The sequence below is a fragment of the Cyclopterus lumpus genome, chromosome 5, assembly GCF_009769545.1.
Source record: "Cyclopterus lumpus isolate fCycLum1 chromosome 5, fCycLum1.pri, whole genome shotgun sequence".
In the NCBI taxonomy this organism is placed as follows: Eukaryota; Metazoa; Chordata; class Actinopteri; order Perciformes; family Cyclopteridae; genus Cyclopterus; species Cyclopterus lumpus.
Genome location: NC_046970.1, coordinates 20,999,759 through 21,015,916, shown reverse-complemented (window position 1 = coordinate 21,015,916; position 16,158 = coordinate 20,999,759). Strand labels below are relative to the sequence as shown.

At 41.6% G+C, this 16,158-nt stretch overlaps 1 protein-coding gene across 1 annotated transcript in view; it reads right to left on the bottom strand.

Annotated features, from left to right (window-relative positions):
- Positions 1 to 719: 719 nt before the first annotated feature.
- si:dkey-238f9.1 (chemokine-like protein TAFA-2) overlaps positions 720 to 16,158 on the bottom strand; it is a 32,238-nt gene continuing 16,799 nt past the window's right edge. Inside the window, exons 2-4 of the mRNA XM_034533321.1 lie at positions 8,719 to 8,868; positions 7,799 to 7,923; positions 720 to 1,370 (exon numbers count right to left, since the gene is read on the bottom strand). Coding sequence (XP_034389212.1) covers positions 1,359 to 1,370; positions 7,799 to 7,923; positions 8,719 to 8,868 — 287 coding nt within the window. The 3' untranslated portion in view covers positions 720 to 1,358. The remainder of the gene's footprint in view (positions 1,371 to 7,798; positions 7,924 to 8,718; positions 8,869 to 16,158) is intronic.

The following is a 16,158-nucleotide window of genomic DNA, read 5'->3' as shown; positions in this document are numbered from 1 at the left end:
GCTAGGCTCCCACAAACAGGGGGAATGGAGCTGCATGTTGGTATCAGTAATGATGGTAACCACATTATACGAGATACACGTTGTCAAAATGGATGGACATCTCACTTGCCTTTGGACTACACGGGTTCCAACATCTGGGATGGCCACTAGGGCGATGTCATTCTTTGTCTTTGTCTGTTTTTTTGTTTTTTTGCAGAGCCTCTTGCTGCCCAGACTGAAGGTTTACTTTCTGTAAGCTTTTAATGACACGCACTAACAAATCCTTTTGGAAATCATCCCCGTACCACCAATTATTGGTTGGTGATGGGTAGCATTAACTCAACACAATAAAAGCAGGCTTGGATGACGATCACATTTTGGAAATGTGTCAAATAGGATTAGGGGTTGTGTTCAAGTGTTCAGAATTCCGATGGCTTTTCTGTGAAGTCTGTTCATTTTAAGAAACAGCGCCGTGAGGTTTTCCCCTTGTATCTTTGAACGTGGCCCATTTTTACATTTGCTGAATGTCACATTTTCAGTTCGCTTGTGCCTTCTCCTCCTCGTTTTCCTCCTCCTCCTGCAGCATCGTGGCCCGGTACACGAAGAGCATTAAAAAACCCACATTTTTCTTAACAGTGATATTCTTTGAGTTAGATTTATTGAGATAATATTGACATTTGTAATCGATGGTAGTCACCAGGCTTTGAAAACTACAGATACCATTAAAACAATTTGGCAGAACTCAGCTGTGTTGACCCTTCTTCATAACATTGTGTTTTATTGTTGCGGCATCGTCTTTCGTCTTTAAAAACAAGACTCGACATCCTAACAAACTTAAGAAAGCCAAACACTTGATAGCTTAAAATCAACAAAAACAGAATCGCAAGAGATATCTCTGCTCCATAAGGCTAAAAGGAATGAAAAATGCTTATGATCTGGAGAGATCTTCAACACACATATGCATCATGAGTCCTGGGGCTCTTTGTGGCATGAAAATAACACAAAGGTTTCACATCACATTGTTTGGTTTTAGGGACGATTTCTTTTTTTTCTGGTGTAATCCATAGTCTTTGAGTCAATAAATATCTTCATGGTTGAGTCTTCTAGTCCATAGGAATAAAATTATAATACAAAGAGAGATTTGGTGGGCAGTAGAGTTCAGAGACGGCTACTGTTGATGCTGGATCTAAAGTCAGGAATAATTTTGGATATGAAGCTCCCTGGTCCTCTTCCTCCACTCGTTCGAGGGGAATGTTATTGTCCTTGTTGGTCCCTGGTTTCCACAAATCCTCAAAAACACATAATATCCAAATGTCCCGCGGTGTTGGTCAAAGAAGCAAACGTCTGGTTTCAAACAAGGTTATCCTTGAAGCAGAGGACTATCGCGTGACCTGCAAAGACAGAGAAAGCAAAGAAAAACTCATTAATGATGACACGTAGTAGACGTATACTCTCAAAACCAGTGCTTTCTCACATGTAATGTGACATAAACCACTGAGAGGGGAGTGAATAATTAAACTAAGAGTGCTTATTAGTCGACACATCTTGAAAAAAGCCAAAACATTTTTCAAATTAGAAAGTCAAGTGGGAAATGTCAATATACAGTAGCACTAAAAAACGAGTTATCATTTCTAAGAATAGACGTCACTTTGGTCAAATTGGGGCTGCAATTTAAGTTTCTTTTACTGGAGATTTTTCTGAAGATTACATTCTTGGATTCATTAATAAATAGTTTGGCCTCTTGAAACCCATTAAAATCCTCTTATGCCCAAATTGACTTTGAAATTGCTTAATTTCATCAACCAACAGTCAGAACCCGAAAAAATTGAAATCTACTAATATAGAAGACGAGGAAAACCAGCAAATATTCACATATGACAAGCGAGAAATTGCATCAATGACGGCTCGCTCATCAACAAATGTTAGCATGCAAACAAGCTAAACTGAGATAGTGAACTGCGTGAACAATACCTGCTAAGCATCAGTAGGTTGGGATTGTCTTTATAACAGCATGCAGATGTTATGCAGATGTTAGCATTGAACTCAAATCGCGGCGTTACTCAATCAGGTGTTGGTCTATTGAATATTATTTGAATTGATCATTTCAGCTCTCCTTCAAAGCGAATCTCATTAAGGCAAACTCTTGTTTTGGTGTTGCACATCTCGCATGAGCTCATCTGTCAACATTGTGACAGGTTCAAGGTGAGCGTATTCCCAGCTGGCCTGTTTATGATTCAAACATCTGCGGTGTTACGCAGCAGAAATGAGAAAAAGACGGTGAGCGGCGAGAAGACAGATGAACAGTAATGCAAATACCATAATGCTGATAAGGATTTATATGCAAACGGGAAATCTTTATTCATGATGACACGCCGCTGACATTAGTTTTCTCGGACCATTCATGAATATTAATCTCCAAGATTGAAAGATGCAGTTTGTGCGACCCTCACTCGGAGCACTAAACAAACTCTCGGAGGGGAATGCTGTTCCTTGTTGGTTTGCCCTTTAAAAGTAGAACACAAGTAACTTTTTTGACTTGGAAGCACTGTGACACACACACACACACACACACACACACACACACACACACAGACACACGAACATACTTGCACATTACTGTCATTCAATTAGCAGTTGGTGGAGTCCCACCAGTTGAACCAGCGAGGGGTTTACCGCTCACAATCAGTCATCCGAGCGATACAATTATAATATTTTGTGCAAGTGTGATTTTTCTGCGAAGAGCTGTAGCCGCCCTGCTGTGCGGGGGAAGCCGCAATTTGATGTTCACGTCCATGTGACAATCCTCAGGAAACCACCGTGTGAGAGGGCATGCGCACATGATTCGGTCGTGCTACTCACAAACAGTAAATGTGTCCGCGTCATTTGGTCACAGCAATTATCAGAGGCAAAGGTTTTGAGAAATCCAGCATATTTCGTCTCCCGCGTCGTAATAATCAACCAATGAACGCTCTTACAAACATGCTTATTATTATTGTTGCGCCGACAATGAATAATAGGGAGAAGTGTAAGGGATAAAAGACACAACATGAACTATGAGTATAAAACAAAAGCAATGTATATGGCAGGTGGAACAAACGTGTGAAGCCGAGTGAAGTCTTATCAAAGCAATTAGCACGCCGCGGCGCTGTGATTTGTCGCCGTGAGGGCGATCGATGCGTAAACACACAAAGAGGAATCACGAGAACAGAGGGCAGCTCCTCAGGGTTTGACGCGTAAGCTGCCTCGGGATGAAAGACCACCATTGACTGGTCAGCTGTAGCTTCTAAAGGCCCTACCTTTGATGGAGAGCTCCTGAAGCACACGTGTGTTCATGTGTGTGTGTGTGTGTGTGTGAGTCCCATCCTCATTATTATCGAGACAAAACTATACAAAATATACATTTTCTCAGCATCGAATGCAATATTCCTTCACGGTTTTAATGTTGCTCTAAAATGTGCAAATCGCATGTCAGGTCAGCCTCCGGCAATGTCTCAAGCAACTATAAATAAATACAAAAACACAGATCAATCGTCAGTAGAATGAAGAGGAGCCTCTTCTCGGGCTATCCATCGACTAAACGTCTCACGTCGTCTTCCGGCCTTTTAACCCTCAATATCTGTTCATTCACACACTGTTTATGACTGATAATCCACTGCGCTATAATCTAACACATTACATGGTTCAACTTCAGTGATTTCAGCTTATTTCTAGCGAAAAGATTAGATACATTTTGAAGCAGATTGAAACCACAAGCACTAATTTGTCTTTAAACAACTGCTCGACTTGATAATAGAGGTACACAATAGTACATTGATTGAAGTTGGTTAATAGAGGAGGCTGAGAGTACAGCTTCTAAAATATCTGCAGATAAACCCTCTCATACAGGAGAATGTTGCTCACTTCTTTTACAGCGATTTAAAGCAACAGGTGAGTCTGACATGTTTGTGGATGGGAAGCCAGTGAGGGATTGTAGTCATCGCACGAGCGAGTCCTGCTGGTTGGTTTGGACATCATTGGACTGCATTCTATTATCAGAGTATTGGCTTGTTAATCTAACCTTAATCTAGACTTGACTCACACTGTATTTTAACTGCAGCGCCACCATTTCACTTGCTACGCCCCCAACTCTGCAACAGTTGCAGTGGGAAAAGTAGATTCTGCGACTTTTTTAACTTCTCTTTTTCATTTCCAATCATGTCCCGATGCCTTAATAATATAAGCAGTCCATAGCTTGTTTTATTATTTTTTTTTTAATGAGAAATACACTTTTTGTGGGATTTACCTGCAGTCACAGATCACTAGGTTAGCATCCGTCTTCTAAACTAAGCGTTCGCACAGAAATCCCACCCCTCAAATGCACCGATAAGCCATCCTCTACTTGGAGAGCGCATCTAGAGGTCAGTCCCAGCAACAGTCCAAGAGCTGACTGCTTAATGAGCTTCTGCCTTCGTCAATCAGGAGCTGCGAGCGCGTCGAAATGTTTTGAGAATTGCACTTTTGTCTCTCCGTCCACCGAGTTTTTTCCACGAGTTCACCGCGCGATTGGCACGAAAGCAAGAAACATAAACACAAGATGGTACATTTGAAGCTGGAAGTCATTATACAGGGGCTAATGGTATCTTTTAAACGATAGCGGCTCATAGAATTCAAGGCTTATTTCCATTGAGTCTCGAAAGGAAAATCCACCTCTGACAGCTATCCATCACCGAGCCTCAACACATTCTGAACCAGCATCGTAGCACCCGTCAAGTGGGACGGCTCTGTGGTTCTTTTGATCTCTGATTGATAGGAAGTGAAAAGCCGGAGCTGCCAGGGTTATAATCCCTGACATTACCAGCAGGACTATAAAACTATCTGCTGGCGGACATGCAGAGAAAGAGCGAACCACTGGAGTTGTCTGAGAAGGAGCCTGCAGGGTGTTACGTTGCCTGATTTATTGATGCGACTTCATCATGAGGTGCAATGACACCATCATTCTTTGTCGACAATGCCACCGCTGGACATTAAATAAGAATTTCTAGGACTGTATGCGGCATGTTTGTTTACATCTATTAAATGTATCCACTGTGAGAAAATGTGAAATAAAAGGCACATGCAATAATAATTGCAGAGCTGTTCGACATTGACAACACGTTAGCTCACATTTTCTCATTTAAACTGCCAGACAACATTATTTATAGAGCATGTTTCAAAACTGAAGTCACAAAGTGCTTTAGCACAGGCAGTCTTTATATCAAATAATTGAAATCGTATGCATTCACAGACCTAAAAGGCTTGACACTGATTTTCAATTTGCCTTACTTGGACTTCACCTTGAGACGTGCTTTGACAACTGACCCTTCACCAAGTCCCACCCCTCGAGCGCAGACCGGCCAATCATAGCTCAGCATCGGCCAGCTCAGACCAGGGTCCGACAAATATCCGGCTCGGCTCCATAATCTCATGCAATCGTTCCGGATTTTTGGAGCGAGTCATGATTAAACGTTTAATAACGGTAATACTCGTTCCCTGGAGAGGTTGGAAGGAGATATATGTTTTTACAACATTATGTTTCTATATAAAATATTAGCAGAGCAGGTAAACTAGCCCTTCTCTATTATGCTAGCTACTAGGTATAATGAATGAATACGCATGCTGCTTTTCCTTTTAATGATTGAAACAGTGAATAAAGACCTACTCGGCTTAACAGGAGAAGTGTTGTTCTTTAATTGATCTCCAGGTGATGCGCTGACTTTTACACTGTAGGCTTCTACCTTTTAACCTGTTTTTGATCCACTCTACTCATGTTGTAAACCCTTCTGTCTTCTTGTCCCTGACTGCGGTTAGTGACAGTGTGGGCTCCATGGGTGTGGGCGGTCAACCTGTGACTAGACTGAACTCTGGCATATTAAAAAAATGTCAAAATAGATCTTTAATCAAATAAATCTTTACTTTATCTATTATTCTAAGACGGACACTATGCAGCCTAGGTAAGCCATTTTAAAAGAGGCGGGATTACTTTTCTCAAAGGAAACACACCCTGAGCTCAGTGTTCTGCAGAACGCTCCGTTTATTCCTCAGAATGATGTTAACGGTCCAGGAAGCTCGAGTACAGAGGTCCTCCAGCATACACAGGCAGTCCCCTCGCTGGCTCTCTGTAGGAGGCTGCAGGGCCACGAGCATGGAGCGACCCCCGCTGACTCCCAAATCAAAAAAAAAATCGAGGTTCTGACGGGTTCTACTAGCCACCTGGACCCCTGCTTGTCTGTGCCTCTGTTTCTGCTTTCCTGTGGCTGTGTGAGAGGGCATGAATTATTAACCCGGCTAAAATAAAAAGCTCTGCTTCGGCCATGCCTCCTGTATCCATGAATAATGGAAGAGGCAGCTGAACTACAGGCGTTTGTTGAGTCAAACACTAGGCTGTGATGGATGGCTAAGGGGCCACTGTGTCTCCCCCAATGCCCACCTGTCCCCCTGCCCCTCTACACTCCTCACCTACCATCCGCTTCAGGTCTTCCACACCCTGAAACACAAAACACGCGGTCCAGATAACCTCTATTAATCTCAGCAATGCTACAACTTGAGCCCTCCTGTCCTGCCTCAGCACATCCTACTTGACAATTTGGCTTCCTGGGGGGATTTTGTTTGTTGTTTATTTGTATTTCTCCTGCCTTCACTTGCCTTTGTTTTGCTTCTCGCTGGCACTTTTGAAGTGAAATGCAAGCATGCTCTGAGTGTTCAAAGGCGGGACTCGACTCCAGTACAATCACGCCGATTGAGAGGTGATAATTGAGAGGTGATAATTGATTGTCAATTAATTCCACGTTGCCGTGTGCCACAAGTGTCCTTATGTCATTTCTCACCTAAACCACAAACTGAGAAGATGATCGTTTCTATAAATACATATTTTGTTATATACATTCTGTGCTCAAATAAGAGTTAATTCCTGATCTTATTCATTATATATAATTATTGTCATTCATGTGCATCAATCTGACACACCTCCTTTCTACCCTGTAATTCAGATTTTTATGAAATTGTACTTTAGGTCCATGCAGACAGTTGACAAAATATCATTGTGCCTTCATTTAATATCTAATCTCCATTAACTTCTGCATTCACTCCCTCCAGGGAAGCAATAATGAACAATATTTAGGCATCAACAGCATGCTGGTGTCTAGTTTTTAGGTAAATCATTCATTGGACAGTTTTGGCAACTGTCATCCTGCATCATCAGCACAACACGGGGTGATGATGTGGGGAATTGAAATTCTGGAGATTGGCAGCAAGCAATGCACCATCTTACTTCACACATAAATAATAGAGCATAATAAGAGCATTGTGACTTGACGTTGTACAGTGACATATTTCACAATATGACAGTACAGATTAACACTGATTCTCCAGTGCTATGTGAATAATTGTGTTGCCTCCTGCTCGATCCCCCATTGTTGCCCGATTTCTAGATACCTGATCTACTTTGCCCACATTAGCAACTTAAGTAAAAAATACAATGGGCTGCCTTCCAAAACAAATTACAAGATGTAGCCAAATAGATAGCTGAACTCACCCCTCCTTTCTAAGAAACACCCTCGCCTGTGAGTCACGTCTTCCTCTCCTGCTGCCTCCTACTCCTGCTGCTAGCACTCATCTGAAGTTGATAACAAAAAAAAATCTCCTCGAGTGCTATCTTGCTTCTTTCGTTTTCAAACACGTATCTAGCCCTCCTCCATTATTCTAAGGTCACATTGTGTTACAACCGGTATTATCCCCAGGCCCTGGCCAGACTTTTACTAATCACAATAAAAGAATATGGACCATTTTTGTGAATCAGACCCACCTTGGTTGTCTTAACTTTATTTCCTGTACTGCAGCTCCATCCTTTGAGATCCGGCAGCACTTTACACTCTTCCCCATCCATGCAGGGATGCATCTGGCACCACCACTTCTGTGCAACTATGGATGCTGTGAGGAGAAGAGTACAGTAGAAAATAAGAATAAAAAAGGCAGAGGAAATTTGAATAATGCTGTTTTAAATTGTAGCCAGGTTCTGCCCTGGCTGAAGTGCTTTTGGTCTCTATATATACGTCACAGTGATTGAAGAGAGGGTCTTTTGATTTCTGCCACATCCGTCACCCAGTGTGTTTTCAGGTCTGAATTAGAGGGCGTGGGTGAACGTCAAGCCGGTGAATGTTGTGAGCAGGCAGGTGTGTGCAGTGTGAGGAGGGTGAATGTTGGCATGTCAGAGGGGGTAACAAAGCGTGCCGCAGAGGTTTGTGCATCAAGGTCTTCAGTTGCTCCGGGGAGGCCTATAGGGGCCTTTAGTTTCCCCTGACATTTCTAAAGTGAAAAGAGAACTGTCAAATCTGAGGAATTCCCTGCCGGAGCCATTACAGTGAGGAGAGGAGATAGGGATCGATTCACCTGTAACGGAGGCCACCTTTGACATGATATTAAATGACCTGACCTTCTGTTTACCTCACTGAACACAAGGTCTGACACGCTCTCGACAACAGACAAAAAGGGGGCGAATGAATGAACCGGTGGGCGGTTTGATTTGGAGGATTATAAAGCCTTCGAGACGCGGCAGCGTGATCACAACATCCTATTTTTCTTCCTACATACAACACACCTCTCATATCCAGATAATAAGCACCGGAAGCACTGTGACAGGTTTGACAGTTTTGTCCCAGCATTTCTACCCTAATCAGAAGTCAGTCGCATATCATTACCAAAACAATAATGAGGAGCGTGGCATACCGTCTACACAAGATGGAGCCGCTCTTGTTGTTCCTGCCACCTGTCCAGGGAAGCAGGAGCACTTGACAGTCTGGGATCTCTCTTCGATCTTGTTCTTGTTGCAGCATCGGTGTGCGGCAATTACCTCACAGGTTCCTGCTTTCACATGAACTGGAAGCACAAACATACACGATGGTTAGAATGCATGTGACGGCAACCAACCGTTAGAGCGACACATAATATAACGCCATGAATAGATGTCTTTTCTTCTGTGTGCATGGGTGTCAAATGTGTTTTGTAAGGCGTGTGTTATTCTGAATCCCATTTTTTTTTCTCTCCAAAAAGACCATAAACAAACGCATTCGTCTGTTCTCTCACTGACTTCCATGCCTGTTTTCTGGACACATCTTTTAAATAAGGAAAAAGCAAACATGACTCAAACAGGTGTAAAAAGTGCATTTGTTGGGAACTATTTTCATCTGCGGATTAATACACTTTATTTGTCATTTACGGCACCAGAGCGGCGTATATGAAGTTGTGTATACAGTGAACCCCGAAGGGACATGTGACTCATTGATGTGTCTTCAACAATGGAGATCTTTGTGGCCAAGTGGAATTAAATAAAACAAGATGTATAACACATATTTGTCAACATTCCACTGTAGTACTTGATACAAACTTCACACATACATCTTGAGCAAGTATTTTGTATGAAACTGGGATGACTTGAAAAGATCTGATTCATTTTCTTGCTGAAAGTTAGATGAGAAGATTAATCCCACGAATAGCACGAGGGCATTTGAGTCGTCTCTCAGCACAGTCTTGTTTCAAACATCCAATGGATACATATAAATCCAGGTCACCCCCAGGTGGAGGAGCCTGACTTTGAGCCTGAGTGCAGTTCCACCTGCTCACGTATCCTTGAGCAACACACTTAATCCCCTTACCCTGCACCCCAACCAGAAGATGGGAAAGATAATTTATCCATTGGGATAAGACTAATACAGAGTATATAACATCAAAAACACATATACTTCTCGAAAATGACTTGATTAACATCACTTAACTGCTTATTTACGTGGAAGAACATTACAATATCAATTACTAGGACATTGTTTTCACTCCCATTAAGTTGGGTCAAACATCAATACTGCTCTCTATTTTATATTCATTACTTTTCTGCATAGACTCATCACTATTTTGAGCACGTCGGCGTATTTACACGAAACAATCACGATTGGATGAGTCAAAAAAATAAATAAAAAAGCATTTGAAAAGTTTTGACATTCCTTTCAGATAAGCCTTAATTATGCCTGTAAAGATTTTCAATTTGGAACTTGGAACTTGAAAATAGATTGCAGCAAGCTCCCATCTTCCCATTAGCTAGCAATCCTGAAATCTCATCTCCAACATTAAAAACATTTTGCTTGCAATCAATAAGGTGCTATTCACATTGCCACAAAAGGCAAGACAACAATTGCCGATTGAGTGCTTTTGACCGAGCAGAAACTTACTGATGCAAAAACAGGTCAGGCTCCATGCCCTTGATGTGATTATCTTTAAGCCACCAGCCAGCCCCCAGATCAAAGTTAATTTCCAAAGTTGGGATAGCTTGAATAGAATATTCAAACTTTGTTTAAGAGATAGATGCCCGTGGACAATCGGCAATCACACAAGGTGCAATGAGCAAAGTCATTGTAAATGACCTGATTATCTAGAAAGAGTTCACCAATAGCAACTGGCCAGCGTTACAAAACACAGATCCGGACGGCAACGCAGTAAGATCATATTTCTCTATTACACCTGTGTTATATTTGAATTAGCTGTCAAAAAAAATAAATAGCGTTGAGTGATAGATGTCATACTGAAAGCCCCTAAAATGTTCTCAACCTTGTCTGCTAGTCTAGCACAATGATGGGCTTCATTGGATATCGTCTTGCTGAATGTAAGCCCACTCTGCTGCGATGTGGAAAGGAGGATTGAAAGCTACCGAGCGAGCTGCGGCGATGTCATGGCTCGGGACTCTCGGCTCATTAAGGTGCAGGAGGCGGCTGGTCGGGGCTGCCCGTGTGGAAAGAGCTGCTGATTAAAGCCGGAGCTGCTGGCGAAGGTTGCTGACTCCGAGCCTGGACCCTATACCGCCACGCAGTGTAGACTGGATGAGAGGTCAGGGGTCAGAAAGCGGTGGTCAGACGAGGGTGGTAACGATCCGTATGAGAAGAAATAACCATGAACTCTGTGAGACTATAGCGCAGAGAAAAGTGTATTAGAAACTCGGGAAAGAACAAAACGAAACTGAAATGATAACTATGACTACAAATGTAGACATGGACCACACCCTCGAGTTAATCAAATGGAAAAGTATAATTGAGAGAAATTGATGGTTTTGCATTTTGAAAAGCACACATGAGTTTTTCATGTGAGATGAGACGACTGATCCCGCTCTACTGAAGCTACAGCCAGGAGATAGTTAGCTTAGCTTAGCATAACTCACTGTAAACCCACAACTGTATGAATTAAACAAAAGAGATAACAAGTGTTAATTAGTGAGCTTGATAGGTGGGTTTTTTGTTTTACCTTAGGACAGCGCCTTGTTAGTTTCCCATTCCTTCCCCTCATTTCACAAAATGTCAAACCTTTTCCGTAAGGATATTATAAAGGGTGATGTAAAATTAGTAATCAGCATTCTAGTTTCTTCCCTCTCTTTAAAATGTGGAATGAATGATCCTTTAACTGTATTTTATTTGTTTTAAAGCTTATATTTAAGTATACATATATTTATTCATCTGTGTTCTGATTTTGAACTTATAAGTTTGAACTAGTTTGTTATAAGTCAATGACTACTATAGGTTTATGGATGGACCTTTAACAAAAAGGAAAATTCACGAGGCATAAAAAAATTAAAAAAATAAAATTGGAGAAGCATTTTAGTGGCAAGAACATTTGTATGCATAATTTAACATTGATTTATTATTTAGAAAACCCTTTGGGCATATTTCACACAACCAAAAGGTATGACGTATATTTACCTCCGTTCAGTCAAACATACATGAATGCATACAGGTGCTGCTCTCTCAATGTTTTGCTCAAGGACACTTTGACAACGGCTTAAGCAGCATTGAACCTCCGGTTCTCTGGCTGTATAATGGTCTGTCCAACCACCAGGGTCACCCAGTTCCCACTAACCATGTTCTTTCCATGGCATCAATGGGAGCAACTGAGTGTGAGTTGTGAAGTGTAACTTACAGAAAGGCACCCTGTGCTCTGTGTGTGCGTGTGTGTGCGTGTGTGTGCGTGTGCGTGTGTGTGTATCTGCGTATGTGTGGGTGTGTAAATGGCTCACAACACCTGTGATCAATACATTTCTATTAAAGCACTTAGGACTGTCATCAGTTAGAATCACCAAGCAGCGACATCAGCAAGAGGGAGAGATGAGAGACAAAGAGAGGTGAAAGGACAGAGACCACTAATGAGAACTGGCATGCGGCCCAACCCCTCAGCCAATCAATACCACTCTCAAGCAGAGCACTCTGCACTACAATCATACGCATCGATCCCCGATTGATAAATTCCAATATGCAACCAGAATCTGCACAGAGCTGTGGAAGAAAAAAAAAAGGACAAACTGCCCTTATTCTTCCCTTCTCTGGTTAAACACTGTTAATCTTCTGTACACCTGAACATATGGCACTTACACCCGTTTCAAGTTGTCAGTACAGCAAATGTATTTGTTTTTAGATGTTGTCTCCTCGCATTAAAGGATTATTTTCACGTTGTCACATTTAGATTGACAAAACTTTATTGTTGCTTTTTATTTAGTTGCACACATATTTCATTCTCCATTTGTGTTTGCATCAGCTTTATTAAAGTGGCCAAGAGAAGGGTCCTTGTGCATTCCTCACGTTTAATGACAAATGTGAAAAGAAATGACACTCCTTGGAGTAAAGTTCCCTCATCTTGTCGAGCCTTCACAGCTGCAAAGGTATGCAATATAAAAACCATGGCAATTCAACGGAATTTGGCTGATAGAAAAACCTGAAATACCGTGAACTTGAAGTGTGCAGCGGGTGAATAAAACCGCCCAGAACATCCTCGGTAACCTTTTACCAATAATGAGTGGTATTGGTGAGAGGAGGTGCCTTCTCGCAGTCCAAAGGAAATGAAAAGACAATTCCAAACCCCGGCCACAGGCTGCATCAGACAAGCGCTGCAGACGGATCAGCTGTTCCACCAGACTACAGAGCAGCTTCTTTCCCTCGGACTACACGACTCCTCAACTCATTCTCCTTAATACATTATAACGTTTCCTTCCCCGCCTTGTGTCGTATAAAGGGACTACAACGTAACACGTACAAATGTATAAAAAACAAAAGATGAATTCGTGCGAGTGGTGATTAAATGAAACTGATGATAAAAGATTTCTGACGAGCGGTCGGTTATTCATAAAACGGCTGTGCGTCCAACACTGTGGGCTGCACCGCGCTGTGCACAGCTAAAAGAAGAAAGAACAAACCTGTCATTACTTGTATCAAGGTACAGGGCATTTATAAATAAGACTTGTGAATCCTCTCACACGTATACAAAGACAAATTGATGGATGTGTTCTCCTTTTCAATTCGCATTTTTTTGCCTGTCACTCGCGCCACTCTCTTTAAATTGATATCGTGTTTTTCATGCAGCGGTTCACAAGCGTGATGACATAAGAAGGGCTGAGTAAAAGAAAAAACATTTACCGTGGCTTTTTAAAAAAAGATGTATGGGTACATTCTTACTTTTACATTTAGAGAGCATTTTGCTTGCTTTCATGTGTGTTTTTATATTCCAAAACTTCACCCTGAATGACAAAATCATCTGTTTATGTAAACTAGCTGCCAGTCAATTTCACCCACAACAAATTAATAATATAGAGATAAGATTGGATTAAATTAAAAGCATTTGGCATGGATGACTTTTCTTAGAAAGTGGCATAGAATTAAACAAGTACACAACTGGCTTAAGTCAATCTGACACTAAAAATGTATTTTTAATGTATGAGCAGGGTTTATAAATCCGTATCCATTAAAAAATAGGCAGTAATTTGTCAAAATAAATCCGGTCCCAGCTCAGAAAGTCCTTGAGAAATCCCACTGGACACTAAACCTTAAGGTTGCTTATTGGCGTACATTAATTTCTGCACTGAACTGCACTGCACTGGGTGAAGAGCTTTCCTGTTGTCCTTATCAAAGAACTATTCATGCAGGTGAGAACGAAGCCACAGGTTGCCTTCAGCTTCTGCAGCAATCAAACAATTGATCTGGCCTGCAGATAGGGAGGCATGAAGAACAGCACACCGCTCCAGCTGTCAGCCGCATGACTGATCACCTTCACCTGGCCAGTCGAGCACAAGATACAGTGGAATATAGAAGAAAAAACAGGAGCACGCCGTTGTTTTCTACGCCGACAGGGAGACCGAACCCATAAGCCAGAATCAGAAATACAGAAAAATACTAATACAATGCATAGGATGTTAGATTATGTTTTTGCTTTAAAACAATAGGCTAAGTGTGAAGGCGAAGACAGATGGTAGAACCACATTGCAAACTGCCAGACTGCAGACTGGAAGCACAAGACAGACCCACCTTGAGAAAGAAAACACCAACTGCTTAACATCAGATAAGCGCTCATTAAAGTTGACATCCGCAACTTTAAATCTATACCTGGAATGGCGGAGCTTTTTGCGTTTCATATGCAAACCTCGCTGTTATGCTGATATGCAGCGAGAACTTCTGAAATAAATTATTTACAGCAGTGATACAATAGGACACCCTGTGAAACCCAATCAACACTTCTCAACCTCAGTAAAGGTGCCATATCTCACAGACAACGTTAGCGCTGGAGCCAAATATTGGCCGGCCAATATTAACTTATCGTAGATATATGCCTATCTGAATACAGAAACTGGATGCTGGTTCTAGCTTCATATTTAACTTACAGAAATGAGAGTGGTATTGATTTTCTTCTCGTTTTAATGTATCTCTACTGCCACCACCAAATAAAAGCAAAACATTAGTAAAAAGTGAATAAATAAAATAAATATTGGTCAATGTCATTACACTTCAAAATGTCCTCATTATTGTTGTTTTTTTTACAACAGTACAACAGTACCAAAATCACAGTTACACAGTACTTGCAATGTGCAATGTGTTGTTTATTCACCAGTCACCGTTAGCAATTTGAGCATACCCCCTAAATATCATTAGAAATAATAACAAACACGTCTGCAACATGATGTAATGAACATGATGTGTAACGCAAAGTTATGCTGCATACGGTTGGAAGAAAACACTGAAGGTCATCTACAACAACACGTTATATCTCAGGATTGTTTAATAAGAGTTTGTCGAGAACTACAGAATATTCTCTCTTTTGTCTTCATGGACATATATTCAGTGGACATAAATGTTTGAATTCATCAAGGGACTGACGAACAAGAAAAGACACAAAGTCGTGAACGTCAACGACCTGTAACGTAACCTCAGACGGTGAAATATTCAGATATGGCATTTTAATGGTTAGCTACACCGCGCTGACGCTGACTCACTGACACCAGAACAACACAAACACTGATAAGGGCAAAATATGAGATCTTTTTTTAATGAATAGTGTTTTGAACCACAGCGGAATCAATAAGCAGTGTGTCACGTACCGGATTCATACCGTTATCAGCTGTGTACACTCCAGTACATCTTCACGCCTACCCGCGGAGCAGAAAGTGTATGGAAGAATGTAATTACTGAAGTGCATTACAGCTTAACCATTTTAATAATCAAACCAATTACACAGCCACTTACAGTCACTTATAAAACACACGCACTCTAATCAAGAACCTGGTCATCTAAACACCAAGTGCAGAGATCACAATTTACAGCCTTTGGTAATCAATCATTTTGAGTGCCTACTATAACCTCAAATCAAATTACAGTTTTTTGACCACCCTGTTTATTACGTTCGTCATTTTATATTTATACATACAGACATGAAATTTGGCCTCGGAATTTAACCCATCCGGAGCATTTTAGGAGCAGTGGAGCTGCTGGTTCAGTGTCTTGCTCAAGGACACTTTGACATGCAATCTGGGGATGGAGCCGGCTACCTTGCGGTTACATGACGGCTACTCTACCCTATGAGCCGCAGCCGCCCACACATCTGCATGACAGGAAACAAACTTCTTTATCCACCGAGGCATGACGCAAAAAAAAAAAAATCTGGCTTCAGTAGCCTTTCACCACAGAAGGACGACGAGCAAAAAGATGCCGTGTGTATTTCCTGTTTGAATCCGACCTCGCGCAGCGTGCTGCCAGACGGTCTTTTCCAGTCGGCGAATGCAGAGGCAGATCAAAAAATGTTAAAAAAAGAGTCACATCCTGGCCACAGGCCCGGGACCTCGGAAACAGCAGAAGCCATAAAAACAGAGGTTGTAGG